The 18,080-nt window shown below is 45.7% G+C and overlaps 1 protein-coding gene across 15 annotated transcripts in view; it reads left to right on the top strand.

Annotated features, from left to right (window-relative positions):
- atp2b2 (ATPase plasma membrane Ca2+ transporting 2) overlaps positions 1-18,080 on the top strand; it is a 119,263-nt gene that overhangs the window by 43,952 nt on the left and 57,231 nt on the right. For all 15 annotated transcript variants that reach the window (XM_042707911.1, XM_042707912.1, XM_042707910.1 and 12 more), the window contains one exon: positions 15,716-16,464. In XM_042707911.1, coding sequence (XP_042563845.1) covers positions 16,266-16,464 — 199 coding nt within the window. In that variant the 5' untranslated portion in view covers positions 15,716-16,265. The remainder of the gene's footprint in view (positions 1-15,715; positions 16,465-18,080) is intronic.

Raw genomic sequence — 18,080 nt, 5'->3', positions numbered from 1 at the left:
ACACAGACACACTACTAGACCCAATTAAAAGGTTCACCTCGGAAAGGTTCCCTAAATGAAGCACTGGAAGGGTTGCAGCTATTTGATTGGCAGTATAGTGTTTGGATGTCACCGAATGAGGAGAACAAAGGGCAGACTGCTGGTGGAATGCAGAGAGGAGCTCGTGTCGTACGGTACAGTTAAGCTCCGTCCAAGGCCATGACCTGGGAAACAGGTAGCCTGTCCATAGCAGGAACCACCCTTCTTGCAATAGCAAAAAAATGCGCCCTCATTTGCCTTATAGGAAGTGCAAAGCATATTACATAATAACAGAAAAAAAATTTTTTCTGAAGTGACAGTACTAATATATGTACTGATATAAGAATCTTCTTTGTAATGTTAGCATGGTTTAAAAGGCAGGATAGGGGAGAGTCGCCAGCTGAATTTGGCCCCTGTTTGTCCGATCGTGTCCCCCGCTAAGCTCTTTTGTGAGGGCTGACCATAGCACAATGACAGATGTTAGTGTTTCTTGTCCCCTCATCACCTGAAGTAACACAGATTCCCGCCCAACTTCAAAATGCCCTCATTGTGGATTCATCTCTTTCTTTGCATTCATTTACACTCATTTGAATAGCTTTGATTTATTTATTTGACCAGATGAGTGTCCATGGAATATTAAGCAACTACAGCATATATAAAAAATGGGTGGGTGTTCACTGGCATAATAGAGTCATGGTGACTCAGTGTGTGCCTGAGTTGTGTTCCTTCAATGGTAATGTAGCCAGTCACATAGCGAGCGCATCTGTCTTTTTGGACAGTTTCGATACTGCACTTGATCTGTGATCCACTACATTGGGGTTCAGGCAGGTCTGGTCATTAGTTCTGACCCCCAGGCAACTGCAATGCAGCACTAAAGGCTTTTTAAAGGTGATCAAATGTCACTTCATTGCCTGCTTTAATCATTGGAGTGATTAGTGCAACATAAAAACCATGTATGATGTGCTATTGTATCTATGACTTATTAATGTGTTATCATTTTGTGGTCTGGACAATAACAGATACTTATTATTCAACATGTAAATGACTTTTACTTTAATTTACACTTTTAGATATTGTTCTTTTTTAGTTGTGTTGTTTTTATGTTTTTAAGAGGGGTTATTATACAACATGTATATTATTAATCAGAGCCAAGCAAGGCTTATGGGTCATAATGAGTCAGGTGTTGATTGGTTCCCTGGTTAGGGGGTGTGTCACATGATTCCACGATTCACTGAGAGCATGTCATTGGCTGTAACCTACACCCTGTGTAGAGTATAGGATGACCCATGTGAGCTGTGCTAGTGTAAAACTCCACCAGCGCAGTGAATGATGCACGTGCGGGTGTCTACATGCATGCACATTCACCGTACACGTCTTCCTCACTGTATGACCTTGCCCTAATTATGCAGCACGCGTGATTATTCCCTACTGTCAAAATGTCTGTTCTGTATGTTCTCTCTCCGTGTGCTGTGTGCTGTGTGCTGTGTGCTGTGCACACACAGTTTTTAATGAGACTCGTGCTGTAAACTAGCACGCAGTCTAGTAATATGGACGTGATAGCAGCCATATGCAAATGTGCTTGCTTCAGTATCCACATGATTCAGATATCACTGAGCTAACGTTACTTAATTACTCACAAAGATGAAGCTGTGCGAAAAGAAATGCCTTCTAGACAGGAGAATACAAACAATACACAATACAAGAGCAAAGAGAAGCCCTGGGATACATTCAAGAGGAGAGGGAAGTCGGTTTTGTCCTCTGTCATGTCTATGAGCAAGCCTTAATTAATGTTCCATTGAGGTGCTGCAGGCTCTGCTTACAGGCTATTTATTAGCTCCTCAGACTGCCCCTTATTGCCATAGCACCACTGCATCTGCCCCCATTATTGCCATAGCACCACTGCATCTGCCCCATAGCACCACTGCATCTGCCCCATAGCACCACTGCATCTGCCCCTTATTGCCATAGCACCACTGCATCTGCCCCATAGCACCATTGCATCTGCCCCTTATTGCCATAGCACCACTGCATCTGCCCCATAGCACCACTGCATCTGCCCCTTATTGCCATAGCACCACTGCATCTGCCCCATAGCACCATTGCATCTGCCCCTTATTGCCATAGCACCACTGCATCTGCCCCATAGCACCATTGCATCTGCCCCTTATTGCCATAGCACCACTGCATCTGCCCCTTATTGCCATAGCACCACTGCATCTGCCCCATAGCACCACTGCATCTGCCCCCATTATTGCCATAGCACCACTGCATCTGCCCCATAGCACCACTGCATCTGCCCCCATTATTGCCATAGCTCCACTGCATCTGCCCCTTATTGCCATAGCTCCACTGCATCTGCTCCCACAAGCCATCCTTTAGTCGGTGCCCCACAACTGCAGCCTGGTCGGGAATGGATAAATGAACTACTACGGCCATTTGGGGATTCTGTGGATTGGTGGGGGTTGTGGCAATAAGTCTTGTGGGTACATTAAACTGTTTTTGTGTGAGTGAAAGTATTGGGTCTGCCCTGAACTGGTAGCCTGTCTGTTTCTTGGATACGTTTCATGTCTTTTCTATGCATAATACATAGATGGCACACTAGCTTTCAAGACTCGGATGAACCCTCGGCACAAGTGGAGGCTTGCATGTGTGAGAAAGGTTGATTGTGGCGGGCCAGGCATGAGGTGCTGGGGTGTAAGCCTGGAGTGGAAGTGGTACCGCGCGCACGGAAAACAGAATTAGTCACAGCCATACTTGCCTTTACTGAAATCCGTAGGATCACGAATGGAAGCTGAATATAGTGTGATTGATAGGTGAGTGATGGAGGATGGGGGCAGTTGAAGGCTAGTTCCACCTTGTCACCATCAACAAACAGAAACTGTCACTCTGTTACTGCCAGCAGCTCTGGCTAGAGGGCAGAGCTCACGTGCATCGGTACAGCGACCCACAGATCCTGAAGGAAATGCTTTAGCATTTAATGTCACAGGCTTACTGGAAAAGAGAAACATCAACTATTCCCATTATTAGATAGGGGGCTTTTAACATGACCCGTTAAAACAAGGGCATTGGTTCATTGGTTTCTGCTCTTATTTTTCAGTCGAAATAGGTTACATGGTTAAATCTCACATTTATCTGATACTATTACTGTGTTCAGAGATTAGGTCATCAGTTCTAGGCTAAGCTTCACACGTTAAGTTCATCCCGCTCATTATACTAATTGTGGTTGTGGTTATCTGCTTTGGCTCGTTAAGCCAGTCAGTAGTGTCATAGCTCAGCTTCTAATTTCAGCACTTTGTTTGCCCTTAGCTAGAAAACGAAAGGAATGTCAGCGAAAGCTTGGCGTGACAGTGGAAGTGTTCATGCAAACACTGTAGGTGTGTGAAATGACAGATGTTTCATATACCTCTGGTTACTTGGGATGATTTACAAAGTCCATCAGATCTCTTTTCCCAGAGTATATATGCCTACTGCAAAAGTCTCTCTGAAACCATTTGGATGCATACTTATTGTTTAACAGCAAAATAATGCCTTCCTTTATGTCCAGGGTTCCCACCCATTTTTCAAGGAGTTTTCAAGGACATTTAATTATATTTTCATGACCTTTCGCAACCTACAAGTACACAGAATTGCGTAGTTTACTCCTTATTATTGAATGAAAATGTAACTTTTCCAGCAGGCTAGGCAGGCTACGTTAACTGAAGTGGAAACTCACGCTACATAAATGTGCACAATAAAACCATTCTCCATGGAAGAGAACAACAATATCGTTGATTTTATTCCATATGCAGTACACATGACTAAATCTAATTGAATGACTTCCAAAAACTTTCATTGAATTGACTGAATGTTATGACTTTTCCATGCCTGGACAATTCTAATTTTTAAAAATTCCATGACCTTTCCAAGATTTTCAAGGTCATTCATATGTCAAACATATTTACAAATTCTTTGTCGTCCATGAGCAAGTTTAGTACTGTTATTTCAATGACTTTATTTTGACAAAGGCCCTGGAGCTCTGGGCTCTGTAAGCAATATGCAGCAGGTTTTAGAGCACTATGATATGTAAGCTTTAGTTATCACAGCACCAGAGGTCTGCCCTTTGGGCTTAATCTTCTAGCTGCCCCCCCCCCCCCCCCTGCTCTCCTTGTTATGGGGGTGAGGTAGGTGCATCAGCATGGGCGACACTGATTTATCCGTGGCACTCTCTCCCCTCTCCCGTAAGCTGGGTCTGTGTGCTGAATCTAATTAGAACAATAGCTCCCTAATGATTTTTGCACAATGATTTGGAACAAGTGGAGGGCAATGCCTGTGGTTTTTTCCCCTCTTGTCGTCTTCAAATGACCTTGCAGGTACAAGACGAAGGGTGTGTCTGCTGGCTAGAAAACAGTGTGTATGTGGTTATTCTGTGGCAGATTTGTATTCGGTAGTCTGTGTATGGAATCTTAGGTGTCATTTCTGGATGGATATTAGAATATTTCTAGAATGTATTTTCATATTTATGTAAGTTTTCACAATTTAAGATTATCTTAGGGCTGTTTATTGGTGTGTGTGTGTGTGTGTGTGTGTGTGTGTGTGTGTGTGTGTGTGTGTGTGTGTGTGTGTGTGTGTGTGTGTGTGCGCGCGCGCGCATTCGTATTGTGTGGTGTGATTTCCCCCTCCTATCCAGGCCATACCAGTTCCAGCATGTGAACGGGGAGACTACTACCTTCCAATCAATACTTGCCTGCACATGGCACTCATGCCATTCTGCAGCCCAAGCCGATTGAGACCATTTCAAATTTTATTTTATTTAATGCTTAGCAGGACCACTCCTCAACACGAAACACCCCCTTATCATCAATACAGGGCACATACAGAAGACACACACACACACACACACACACACACACACACACACACACACACACACACACACACACCTGCACCTGCACAGCCAGACATGACACATAGATAAACACACACTCACCAATTGGTCCTGTTTGTCTGTCATGTTTCCCCTTGTTCCTTTCAAAGCCCAGGCAACAGTGCAGCCAGAGTGCCTAAAGAGAACCAGAAAAAGCAAGGCATTAGAGGAGCCAGATGTTGAATTCGGTATTGTTATGTGACAGATGTTGTGCCTCAGAGTCAAACCGGTGGAAGAAGAGTGACAGATTGTAACAAATACCCCCCCCCCCACACACACACACACCCACCCTGGCCATTCTAACCCAACCCCCCCCCCCCCCCACACACACACACCCACCCTGGCCATTCTAACCCAACCCCCCCCCCCCACACACACACCCTGGCCATTCTAACCCCCCCCCCCCCACACACACACCCCCACCCTGACCATTCTAACCCCCCCCCCCCACACACACACCCCCACCCTGGCCATTCTAACCCAACCCCCCCCCCCACACACACACCCACCCTGGCCATTCTAACCCAACCCCCCCCCCCCCCCCACTTTGAGAAAAACGGTCCTCATTATGCAACAAAAGACAGGCAGGCACTCTGTTGTCCTGTTGTCATATTAGTGGATTAGAAGCATACATGGGTAGGGTAGGGGACTTAGATCCATCATCTCAACAGAGATCATTTACATTTACATTTAGTCATTTAGCAGACGCTTTTGTCCAAAGCGACGTACAATGGAGAGAACAGTCAAGCTAAGAGCAATACAGAACATGGTGTAACAATAAATACTACTTTACATAAGAATTAGAAAAACGACCTAGAAAGGAAAAAGAAGTGCAGGAATGTAACTGCTGAAGTGCAAGTTAAGCGCTAGTCAAGGTGCCAGTTAGGAAGGGAGGTGCTCTCTGAAGAGTTGGGTCTTCAAAAGCTTCTTGAAGGTAGAGAGGGACGCCCCTGCTCTGGTAGTACTAGGCAGTTCGTTCCACCAACGTGGGACTACAAATGAGAATAGTTTGGATTGCCGTGCTTGCACGGACGGCAGTGCCAAACGACGCTCACTAGACGAGCGCAGCGTCCTGGGTGTGACATTTGCCCTTACAAGAGCATTTAGGTAGGTGGGAGCAGAGATCAGAGTTCAATCCCTCTCATGTGCCTTAACACTAAGACAGATCTGCCACTGAAGATCAATCACATCCAATCGGATTGTGGCACGATGTCTTCTTGTCAGTTGGTTCTCATATATCATGCATGTTTCCCCAAAACGTTGCCACTGAATTGAATTCAGACATCCTCATGATTTGTGTTTAGATCTTGATTTGGTTTTTAAGCATGGACATTTTCTTGTACATGAATGCTATTTACTGGAGCATTTATTTTGTTAATATGTTTACTAGGTTAAAAGGATTAATCGCAATATAAAACTAATTAATGATTTTCAGTAGCAAATTCGCACTACAGCATTATGTGGCATGAATTATTTTATGAATTTCAATCTATGACAAATGACAAATGCAGTGCAGTATATTTCTAAATTAAATGTATAGAACCACACATAGTACATATAGTAAATGTATTATATATTTACAACAATCCCATTCCATTTCATTAAATAGATCCTGAAGCACTTCACGATTTGCAACATCATCAATGAAAAGAAAAAATCAAGAAAAAAGGGTCAACAATGTTCATGGTAAAACCAAAGCCTACATTCTATCACACATATAAACACATACGTTAAGTATGTTCACCATCTCTCTGTTCTCTCTCTGTCACACATATAAACACGTAAGTTAAGTATGTTCACCATCTCTCTGTTCTCTCTCTGTCACACATATAAACACATAAGTTAGGTATGTTCACATCTCTCTGTCACATATATAAACACATAAGATAAGTATGTTCACCATCTCTCTGTTCTCTCTCTGTCACACATATAAACACATAAGTTAGGTATGTTCACATCTCTCTGTCACATATATAAACACATAAGTTAAGTATGTTCACCATCTCTCTGTTCTCTCTCTGTCACACATATAAACACATAAGTTAGGTATGTTCACATCTCTCTGTCACATATATAAACACATAAGATAAGTATGTTCACCATCTCTCTGTTCTCTCTCACATATATAAACACATAAGATAAGTATGTTCACATCTCTCTGTCACATATATAAACACATAAGATAAGTATGTTCACATCTCTCTGTTCTCTGTCACATATATAAACACATGAGTTAAGTATGTTCACATCTCTCTGTTCTCTCTCACATATATATAAACACATACATAATGTAACATAGCAAATGACTGAGCTTTGATGAGTTCACTCAACTGGTTGACTGCCAAAGGAATAATCAGTCTGTAGGTGCACTCCTAGCTTCTGTGTGTGTGTGTGTGTGTGTGTGTGTGTGTGTGTGTGCGTGTGCGTGTGCGTGTGCGTGTGCGTGTGCGTGTGCGTGCGTGTGTGTGTGTGTGTCTGTGTTTTCCTGTGTGTGAGTGAGTATTTGCATGCGTGTGTATTTATGCTTATTTTATTTTTCACCAGTCAATTGCACACACACTGTGAGATTCATGCACATGCACATGGTAATGCTTACAGACACACACACACACACACACACACACACACACACACACACACACACACACACACACACACAAACACACACACACACACACACACACAGCTCTGCATCTCCACTTATGGATCCTTACGCTATCCGTCATGCTGGAGCTTGAAGCATGTATGCGTTTACCACTGACAGTCTTCTGGGTCAGGGCTCTCACACAACAGCAGCAGCAGGATGTGTCACGGCTCTGCAGCCTGTCCTCCTCTACTCCTATGGCTCAGAGCCTTCTATGAGTGGGCGGAAGGCCATGGCCTGCGGACCACCACAACACTTCACTCAACCTGGCCTGTCATAACACACAGCACATAGCTGTCACGGGAGGGATGTATAGTACCTTCATGCATAACCTGTGACATCAGTGTGTGACAGTGAAATGGGGAATACTACACGTAAGCTTAAGAGTGTTTCTGTGACAATTTTTTTTTTTTATAACAGAGGGCAACAGTCTTTCATTTTTATATTGTCACATGTTTATGTTAGGTATTTCCAGGACAGCATTATTTGAGCAAATACACCTTGTCTTTATAAAGTTGGGGTAAATAGGACACTGGTGGCTACTCTTCTGCTTCAAGTCTTTTACATAATTGATTGGAATCCATTCAAGAGAGTGGGCTAGACCCCTCCCAGCTAAATCATCTGAGGCTGTGCTGAATTCTCATGAGGGGCCTTTTTAAAAGCCCCCAAGAAGCATCAGTGTCATTTCCCTCACCCATAGGTCAGCGTCACTCATCTCCTGTGGGCTGGACGCCTGTAGCGCTCGAGTGACGGTGACAGTGGCCCTCGAGCTGCTGGCCTCTCCACTCTCTCATCCAGAGTGCCTGCTCAGCACTTTAGCAGAGGCCTTGGGGGAGAGAGAGATGGATGGATCGGGCTCCTGCAAACCATCTGCAGTCACTGATGTCATGGAGGTCCAGTGACCTCTGTGGAATATATGAAACGCCATTCCTCAGGCCCTCATGGTTTGAGTCTCTTTAGGGAGGAGAACCTCTCATGAGTGGAATGTCTTGAACAACCTGCATGTAGATCACAATAGGATCCATGCAGACCAGCCGCTTTGTTGCGTAATAAAAGCCTAGCGGTGGAACCGGCAAGCCAGGGTTGAGGTACTAAAGAGGTTGAGGGACTGAAGAGTGAGGTACTGTTAGTATACTGTTTGCTCTGGTTTCACTGTGACTCCAACCGGAACAATATCATCTTTTAAGTCAATATATGACCCTCAGGTATTTCAGCTTATTACTGTTTGCTTGTCACAGCACCTCCATGGTAAACAACAACAAATAATAATAATGATAATAATAATAATAATAAAACCACTTTTTACCAATGAAAAGAAATACAAAATGTATTCATCAACAAAAACAATGGCTGAATGTCCCTCTGGAAAACATGGTGGTTAGCATCAGTCTGTTGTGGAGGTTCCTCAAGGACACCGGTGCTGTATTTGAGAGGTTCCTCAAGGACACTGGTGCTGTATTTGAGAGGTTCCTCAAGGACACCGGTGCTGTATTTGAGAGGTTCCTCAAGGACACTGGTGCTGTATTTGAGAGGTTCCTCAAGGACACCGGTGCTGTATTTGAGAGGTTCCTCAAGGACACTGGTGCTGTATTTGAGAGGTTCCTCAAGGACACCGGTGCTGTATTTGAGAGGTTCCTGAAGGACACTGGTGCTGTATTTGAGAGGTTCCTCAAGGACACTGGTGCTGTATTTGAGAGGTTCCTCAAGGACACCGGTGCTGTATTTGAGAGGTTCCTCAAAGATACTGGTGCTGTATTTGAGAGGTTCCTCAAGGACACTGGTGCTGTATTTGAGAGGTTCCTCAAGGACACCGGTGCTGTATTTGAGAGGTTCCTCAAGGACACTGGTGCTGTATTTGAGAGGTTCCTCAAGGACACCGGTGCTGTATTTGAGAGGTTCCTCAAAGATACTGGTGCTGTATTTGAGAGGTTCCTCAAGGACACTGGTGCTGTATTTGAAGTGATGCATTCACTGGAACAGATAGGGCAGAGTGGGGAACGAGAGAGGGGAGAGAAAGCGAGAAGTAGCAAAAGCAAGTAAAAAAATAAATAATAATAATTTCTCATTTCATGCATGTGGTAGACAAGTAGACATGAAATTTCCTCTGAAATCATCCCATATCTGCCCTGTCGCCCCCTCCCTCCGTGCCTCCCCGGAGAGTCATCTCAGAGCAAGTCACGCAGCCAGGCTGTCCACCTTGGCATGTCGCTCGCTCTTCTAGAACCTTCTAGAGACAAGCCCTTTCATCCGTGCCGGCACTCAGAGGCACATGTGGATGCATTAAAGGTCCGAAACTGTAACAAAGGCAAGATCACTCAAGCTGGCTGCCCCGGTTTGCCATGTGCGAGACACTGTGTGTAATCTCTGCCACTCCGAGGGCTAAAGGAAGCCTCAGCCGGGCCCGAAGCAATCCACCCCCCCCCTATTCTTCAAAGGCCTCCACTTTCTCTGTAAACAAAAGGAGCAGGAGCAGGAGAAAAGAGCTGTGGAATGCTGTCTCTTTACCCTTTACGCTGAGATGACTCCAAGCTGCACTCCGCCGTCCTCTACCATTTGTCTCTAAAATAGCGCTCCATCCTGCCCCCTTTGTGGGCCTTTGACAGGTGCTCTCAACACAATTAGAAGTCACGATTCACAGCACATCAGCCTGGCAAGACCACTCAACGCTGGAGCGTACTTACAAGTCTCCCTTTTAGCAGGCTAACATTAAGATGCCTCACTTTGGGTGCGCAATGACGTCAAATAAATGCTGTAACAAAGTTGCAGGAAATCACTGTGCCAACGTTATGCAACAGTAATGTACATCCCCTGGCATGTTTGGATGTGTGCATTTATACACTCCTTTCAGTGAGCCACAGCACCACAGAGACGCTTTGGTGTGAAGTCATGCACTAATAGAATTCAGCTCACGTGTTTCTAGGGCTTGTTCAGTGGAATTCATTCATAGTGTGAAATATTCTTGCAAAATCTGTAGACACATGTTCAGTAATATATTTGAACATTGCCAATGCTATATGACAAAATGACAAAAGCACGTTTATCTAATGACAGATAAGCTTTGTTAGCAGGAGAACATTTCCCCCTACACTTACAGCTGTTTTCTGATGCATTGCTGGGAAGCACTAGATGCACTATATGACATGCTACTGTATGTCTAGATCTAGGTTTGGTTGATATTACATCTCATATTAACATTATTCTCAAACATTGATCTGTTCTCTCCTCACAGAATGTGCGAAAGACAATTATTAATGCATTCCATTTCAGGGATACATTTGTGCATTCTCACACACACACATGCACACACACACATGCCAGCAAGCAAGCGAAGCAAGCAAGCAAGCAAGCGTACACATTTTGAAAAACAGGAAGAGACAAAGGCTGTCGGCACAGCCCTACCACTCCTGCTGGTAGCTGGAGATCAGGCTGCCGTCACCTCAAAGCAAGTAGCAATTATTTAGTAACCGCACAATTACATGTCTAGCCCCCCCCCCCCCCCCCCTCCCCTCACAGGAGGAGCTGTCTGGTCTGGTCCCCAGTGTGGGGTTAGGTTAAGATGTTCATGCTAACCTTAGTCATCCTCAGGCTCAGCCGTTACCACAGCACAACTCAGTCCAGCTCCCAGGGAGGGCATGGGCCAGCAGAACATGCTAGCCAGAAAGCTAAACTGGACCCTACCTAACATGGAACCTGTGTTTTGGTGAGGGTCTCATTTTATTTGTATGTAATTTGTATATTTATAAGCCATAATATGAAGGATAAAAACACACTTATCAGTTGTTGTTCTCTGATACAGTATATCTTAAACTTTAGATAAGTTTAATGGATCCATCTCTTTTTGTTATCAACATTTCCCATATCTTACTTTGTCCCAGGCCAGACACAGACATCGTAGCTGTAGGTACAGGGTTTCTGAATGGTAGCCTGACACTGTTTGTGCTGTTGAAGACACAATCCACCACGTGACTTACCGTCTGAGATGAGCGATGCTTTCATCTAATGTGAGATAACATTATACACTTTAGACAAGCATTCAAATAATAACATACATTTACATCAGTTACACATTAAATCCAGTTCTCTCCCATTAGCAGTGTGAGTGATAGAACTATCTGCCCATGTTCTTGTTAATTACAGCCAATTAAAATGTAGCATTTAAAAAATGAAATGCTCACATCAATAATTAAAATGGCTGCCTAAATGTAAACTATTCCATTACTCATCTTCAACGAGAGCACTGTTCTCTAGTTCTCTAATTCTCGTTCAGAAGCAGTGGGCACACAGGAACCATGTCATTCCTTCCTGTGTGTTGTGTGCTCTGTACGTCTGACATCTATAGACTGTGCCTACCATCTCACTGCACCCTTCTTTAACATCAATGGCTGTCTATATAAAGCTGAACCATTGAAAGGAGATTCACATTTAGTAATTTAGCAGATGCTTTTATCCAAAGCGACTTACAAGGATGTATACACATTTTACATTTACACTGATGGCACACTGCACATTAGGAGCAATTAGGGGTTCAGTGTCTTGCTCAAGGACACTTCGACAGGGAATCGAACTAGCAACCTTCTGATTGCTAACCGACTTCCCTACCTCCTGTACCACTGAGATGAAGAGAAATCTCTTGAGATAACTGAACAGACCTCGTCTGAGGTACCGATTTACATTGTATCAGGAAGCTGTGCATTGTCAGCATGCTCAGGACATCCATGGGGTGCAACATTTAACTTGACTTTTTTCGGCCATTTTACTCGCACCAAACACAGGCACAGAGATAGAGAGGCAAAGAGTATTCATGTGAATCACAACCTCCTTATGTACTCACATTAGTTGTGTTTTAATTTGTCTCTGAAAGCATTGCTTCATTCTTTTTTTTGCTGTTTTCTTTCCGGTTGAATGGATATAATGATTCAGTGAAAATATTCTAATTTAGCCTCTGCCATGGAAAAGTCCTTCCACATATACTGTGACCATTAAAGATGACTATTTCAAGGTTCAGTGGAATGTGAGTTCTCCAACCCTAGTTTCAGCTGAGATACCATAGTACATGGCCATAGTACCATAGTACATGGCCAGCCATAAGCATGTCAGTGAATCTCCTGCGATGCCACTGCACACTCCATGCGTGCTCCATGCAACTCCACGCACAAGAGTCGTAGGAAATAACATGTTTTTTACAGAAACAGGCGCAAGTTTAGTGGTCTTTACACATGGCACATGGCGGGCACTGAAAGATTCATCCAGTGTAAACGTCCACCTTGGTCTAGCGGGCTCGAGCGGGACAAACGGTGGAAGATGCAGGCAGGAGCTGGACACAATATTAGAGTTTTGAATGATGCAGGCAGGAGCTGGACACAATATTAGAGTTTTGAATGATGCAGGCAGGAGCTGGACACAATATTAGAGTTTTGCGTTGCGTGGGACAGGATGTCGTGGGTGCGCCGCGGGACTGAAATGTCTATCACGCGCTCAGAGCTGTCCTCCGTGCCACGACAGGGCCGCCTCCCTGGAGCACGCCCACGCTGGCGCTCGTTGGACACGCTGGCGCAGCAGTGACATGAGCTTTGATTACCCAGCCTCCCTGGGCAGGCAAGTACTTGAGGAGATCCTGCTGTCTGCCAACCAGCGCCCGCAGCCAGACCCCACGCCTGGCGCTGGTGGCAGCCTGTGATGGTGCCAGCCTCTGCCTCTGCAGTGAGCCATGCCAGTCATGCCATGAGGAGCGACAGTGGTACAGGAGGTAGAGAAGTCGGCTAGTAATCAGAAGGTTGCTAGTTCGATTCCCTGTCGAAGCGTCCTTGAGCAAGACACTGAACCCCTAATTGCTCCTGATGTGCAGTGTGCCATCAGTGTAAAATGTAAAACATACATTGTAAGTCGCACATATGTAAGTCGCTTTGCATAAAAGCTTCTGCTAAATGACTAAATGTAAATGTAACATCACCACTATAGGATGTGCCAAGAGGTTTCTGAAAAAATGGTGTAATTAATGGATCTAACTATCATACTGGACAGCCCTGACCCTAATTTAAATGGTTGTTTAAATAACTATTAAAATAAACTTGTATTGTCATGTTTATAGAGAAGAGGAGCTGTCTTTGGAGTGGAATTGTTTAAATGTGAGTGACACTGATTTCCCTCTTATACGACTGCAGTTGTTGGTATTTTGAATTTTAAATTAAACGATACAAGCGGGCAAAATATTATGGTAGGGGCAGCGATCACAGAGAGTCAAGCGCTCTAGTTACCCATCAACACTGAAGGGAGATACCCTCATTACATTACACAATCCTCGGCATTCATCTAGTAGTTGCCTGTGGCTAATTGTAGTGTGACTGTGATGCATCTCATCCTTGATAGCAGGTCTCCACTTCTTGGGAGTTTCCATGGTCTTTTCAGGCTGATTGTGCTCTGTAGACGTCACACACACACACACACACACACAGATACTGTGTACAACTCTAGACATATCCTGACATGTACACAACAAGTATTTGCCTATGAACATACACATAGTAAGACCATCACGCCACTCTCTGTCCTCCAGCAATTTCTCTCCCCCTTTTTTCCCTTCCCTCCCTCTCTCTCCTCTCTCTCTCTCTCTTTCTCTCTTTCTCTTCCTCTTTCACACTCTCAATCATACACACACACACACACACACACACACACACACACACACACACACACACACACACACACACACACCCAGCGAGTGCAAAATGGAGCTGTGAGGCACACAAATGTTCTCTCATTAATATGTATGAGGTTCTGTATTTAGCCATGGCTCATGGGACTGAAGTGTGGAGCTTGGATGTGACTGTGTTCTGCTGGTGCTGATGTGACTGTGTTCTGCTGGTGCTGATGTGACTGTGTTCTGCTGGTGCTTGGATGTGACTGTGTTCTGCTGGTGCTGATGTGACTGTGTTCTGCTGGTGCTGGTGTGACTGTGTTCTGCTGGTGCTGATGCTGATGTGACTGTGTTCTGCTGGTGCTGATGTGACTGTGTTCTGCTGGTGCTGATGTGACTGTGTTCTGCTGGTGCTGATGTGACTGTGTTCTGCTGATGCTGATGTGGATGTGACTGTGTTCTGCTGGTGCTGATGTGACTGTGTTCTGCTGGTGCTGATGTGACTGTGTTCTGCTGGTGCTGATGTGACTGTGTTCTGCTGATGCTGATGTGACTGTGTTCTGCTGGTGCTGATGTGACTGTGTTCTGCTGGTGCTGATGCTGGTGTGGGTGTGGATGTGACTGTGTTCTGCTGGTGCTGATGTGACTGTGTTCTGCTGGTGCTGATGTGACTGTGTTCTGCTGGTGCTGATGCTGGTGTGGGTGTGGATGTGACTGTGTTCTGCTGGTGCTGATGTGACTGTGTTCTGCTGGTGCTGATGTGACTGTGTTCTGCTGGTGCTGATGCTGGTGTGGGTGTGGATGTGACTGTGTTCTGCTGGTGCTGGGCTTGTGGTGCTGGTGCTGGTGCTGATGTGACTGTGTTCTGCTGGTGCTGGTGCTGATGCTGATGCTGGTGTGGGTGTGGGTGTGGGTGTGGATGCTGATGTGGGTGTGGATGTGACTGTGTTCTGCTGGTGCTGATGCTGGTGCTGATGCTGATGTGGGTGTGGATGCTGATGCTGATGTGGGTGTGGGTGTGGATGCTGATGTGGGTGTGGGTGTGGGTGTGGATGCCGGTTCTGCCGCTGCTGTTGTCATGGCTAGCGCTGCATCTGTGAGCGTGTGACAGGCGGTTGCGTGGACGTGTTCTCTCTCTCTCTCTCTCTCTCTCTCAGCTCCTCCCCACGCTCCGTGCTGAGGCTGCTGCCTCCCTCCCTCTCTTTCTCACACGCTTTCTGCTCCTCTCACTCCTTCCCTCCCTCCCCATCTCTCTCTCTTGCTCCTCCCCCCTCCTCCTCTCTTCCTCTCCTAATTTTACACACACTGTCTCTCTCCTCCTCTCCCTGGCTGTCTTTCGTTCCTCCTCCTCCTCCTCCCTCTCTCTCTCTTTTCTCCCCTCCCCTCCTGTGACCGTGTTGCAACACTCTCCTTTGTACCAGTGCCTCAGAAACTGACTCCTCTTTCTTATCTCTGTCTCTCCATCCCTCCCTCTCTCTCTCTCTCTCTCTCTCTCTCTCTCTTTCTTTCTCTGAAGGAGTAATGGAGCAGAGCACCATGTAGACAGAGGCAGACTGAGGCCAATGAGAATGGGACAGTGCACATGGAGTGGTGCAGGTCTGCAGCCGTGTTGAATGAAGGTTCCCAGGAGCAGCTCATCCGGCGCTCTCTCTCTCTCTCTCTCTCTCTCTCTCTCTCTCTCTCTCTCGCCTTCCCGGAGTCTTGCGCCGCTCGCCGCCCTCTGAAAGCGCCTGCCGGCTGCCCATACCAACGCCTCTTCCACACAGTGGACTAGATTTTTTTTCTCTCCCCCTTTTTCTCTCTCTCTTTCTAGCTGCCTCCTTCTACAGATTCTCTGTCCTTTTCTCTCCTTAGAGCTTCTCTCTCTTTTCCTCTCTCCCTCCCTCTCCCTCTCTCTCTCTCTTTCTCTCTCCTTGCATTCTCCCGAGTGATTAGACACATTCAAATCTACCAGCCACGCTGCCTGGTGGCGGCCCGCTTTGTTGGTCCTTGTCTCCCCCCGTGATTTTTTTATTGACGATTCTCTTCAGCTCTGCATCGAGCGACACCAAGCAATACTCGCCACTATGGGGGACATGACCAACAGTGATTTTTACACCAAGAACCAAAGCAATGAGGACAACCATGCCGGGGGCTTTGGGATCTCGCTCATGGAGCTGCGCGCCCTTATGGAGATGCGAGGCACGGAAGCCGTGGTCAAAATCCAAGAGGACTATGGGGGCACGGAGGGACTCTGCCAGAGGCTCAACACATCGCCGACAGAGGGTGAGTGGGTGACCCCATGTGGTGGTCCTTCCTCTTATGCGTTATTGTTTTTGAACACACCATATTTACGTACACACATACACGACACATACTGTCCTGCACAAAAGACATCACAAACAACAACACACCTCATCACACACACACACACACACACACACACACACACACTCTCACTCTCTCTCTCTCTCATGTGTTGCATGCGTGTCACTCAAGTTCGAGTCATGTAAATGATGACTGAAGATATCCCTCTGCCTGTATCAGTTCTGAAACAGCTCTCTGTTTAGCTATGCATCAACACATTCTGTCTCCTTGGGAGCACACTCTCCTTCTCCTTTCCCCCTACCTCACCTCACACAGGTGTTATTAGACAGGACTGGTTGTCTCCTGGGCAACTACAGAGAGGTCAGTCTAAATGTGCCTCCTTGGGATGTGGAAGCACTGCCCACACCGGAGCAAAATGCCAGCTTTGATTGATGACTGGACTTGTAGATTCTCTCTAATGACTGTTTTGCGTAAGTGAGTAATTATAAAAAGAAAAGGATGCGTTCCAGAACTGCACTTAAGGACCATCACATTTTATAGGAAAAAGTACATTTGATAAAACAATGACGGCCTGATTCTCTACGGTGGTAAGCAACAGCTGGTGTGGTTTGCTCCAACCGATGCTTTATTTGCCCCCCACTGTAATGGGATAGGGGCTAGTGTGGACGGCAGAGTCATGTTTGTAATCTATAGCTTTATAGATAGCGGCATCGTCTTGATCTGTGACCGTCCTTCCTCGTCTGTACGTGTTCATCGATAACAACAGGAACCCTATTAATGATGGTGTCTCATGTTGTTAGTTAAAGTAGGCAATGCTGTATTGTGTATGTTATACCAGATCAATGAATCTTGAATGCACATTATTTCATGTCTGTGAAATATGCTCGGTGTGTCCTGCAATGTCCACCGGTGTGTAGTATAACTCATATGTATCCTTTTGAATATGGTAAGTCATTTGAATGGCCACCTGTATTTCTAAACACCTCTGTAAATAATAACCAACCGTTTGGGAATTATTGATCAAACTGCTGCTTTAAATGCAGCCCACGAGATGAACTGCTCTCAATAGTTTAGCATGTGTGTTTCACCACACACGTGTTGTTTTCCCAACGTCATGGAACCACTGCTCTAGTCCCGTGTAGTATATATGACCACAGACACCATAGACACCACACAGGACCACTGCTCTAGTCTGGTATATATGACCACAGACACCACAGGCACCACTGCTCTAGTCCCGTGTGGTATATAAGACATCACAGACACCACACAGGACCACTGCTCTAGTCCCGTGGGGTATATATGACCACAGACATCACAGACACCACTGCCCTAGCCCCGTGTGGTATATATGACCACAGACACCACAGACACCACTGCTCTAGCCCCGTGTGGTATATATGACCACAGACACCACAGACACCACAGACACCACTGCTCTAGTCCCGTGTAGTATATATGACCACAGACATCACAGGACCACTGCTCTAGTCCCGTGTGGTATATATGACCACAGACACCACAGACACCACAGACACCACTGCTCTAGTCCCGTGGGGTATATATGACCACAG

The sequence above is a fragment of the Clupea harengus genome, chromosome 5 (genome assembly GCF_900700415.2).
Source record: "Clupea harengus chromosome 5, Ch_v2.0.2, whole genome shotgun sequence".
In the NCBI taxonomy this organism is placed as follows: domain Eukaryota; kingdom Metazoa; phylum Chordata; class Actinopteri; order Clupeiformes; family Clupeidae; genus Clupea; species Clupea harengus.
The sequence above is the reverse complement of the archived record's forward strand: the minus strand, read 5'-3'. Positions and strand labels throughout refer to the sequence as shown.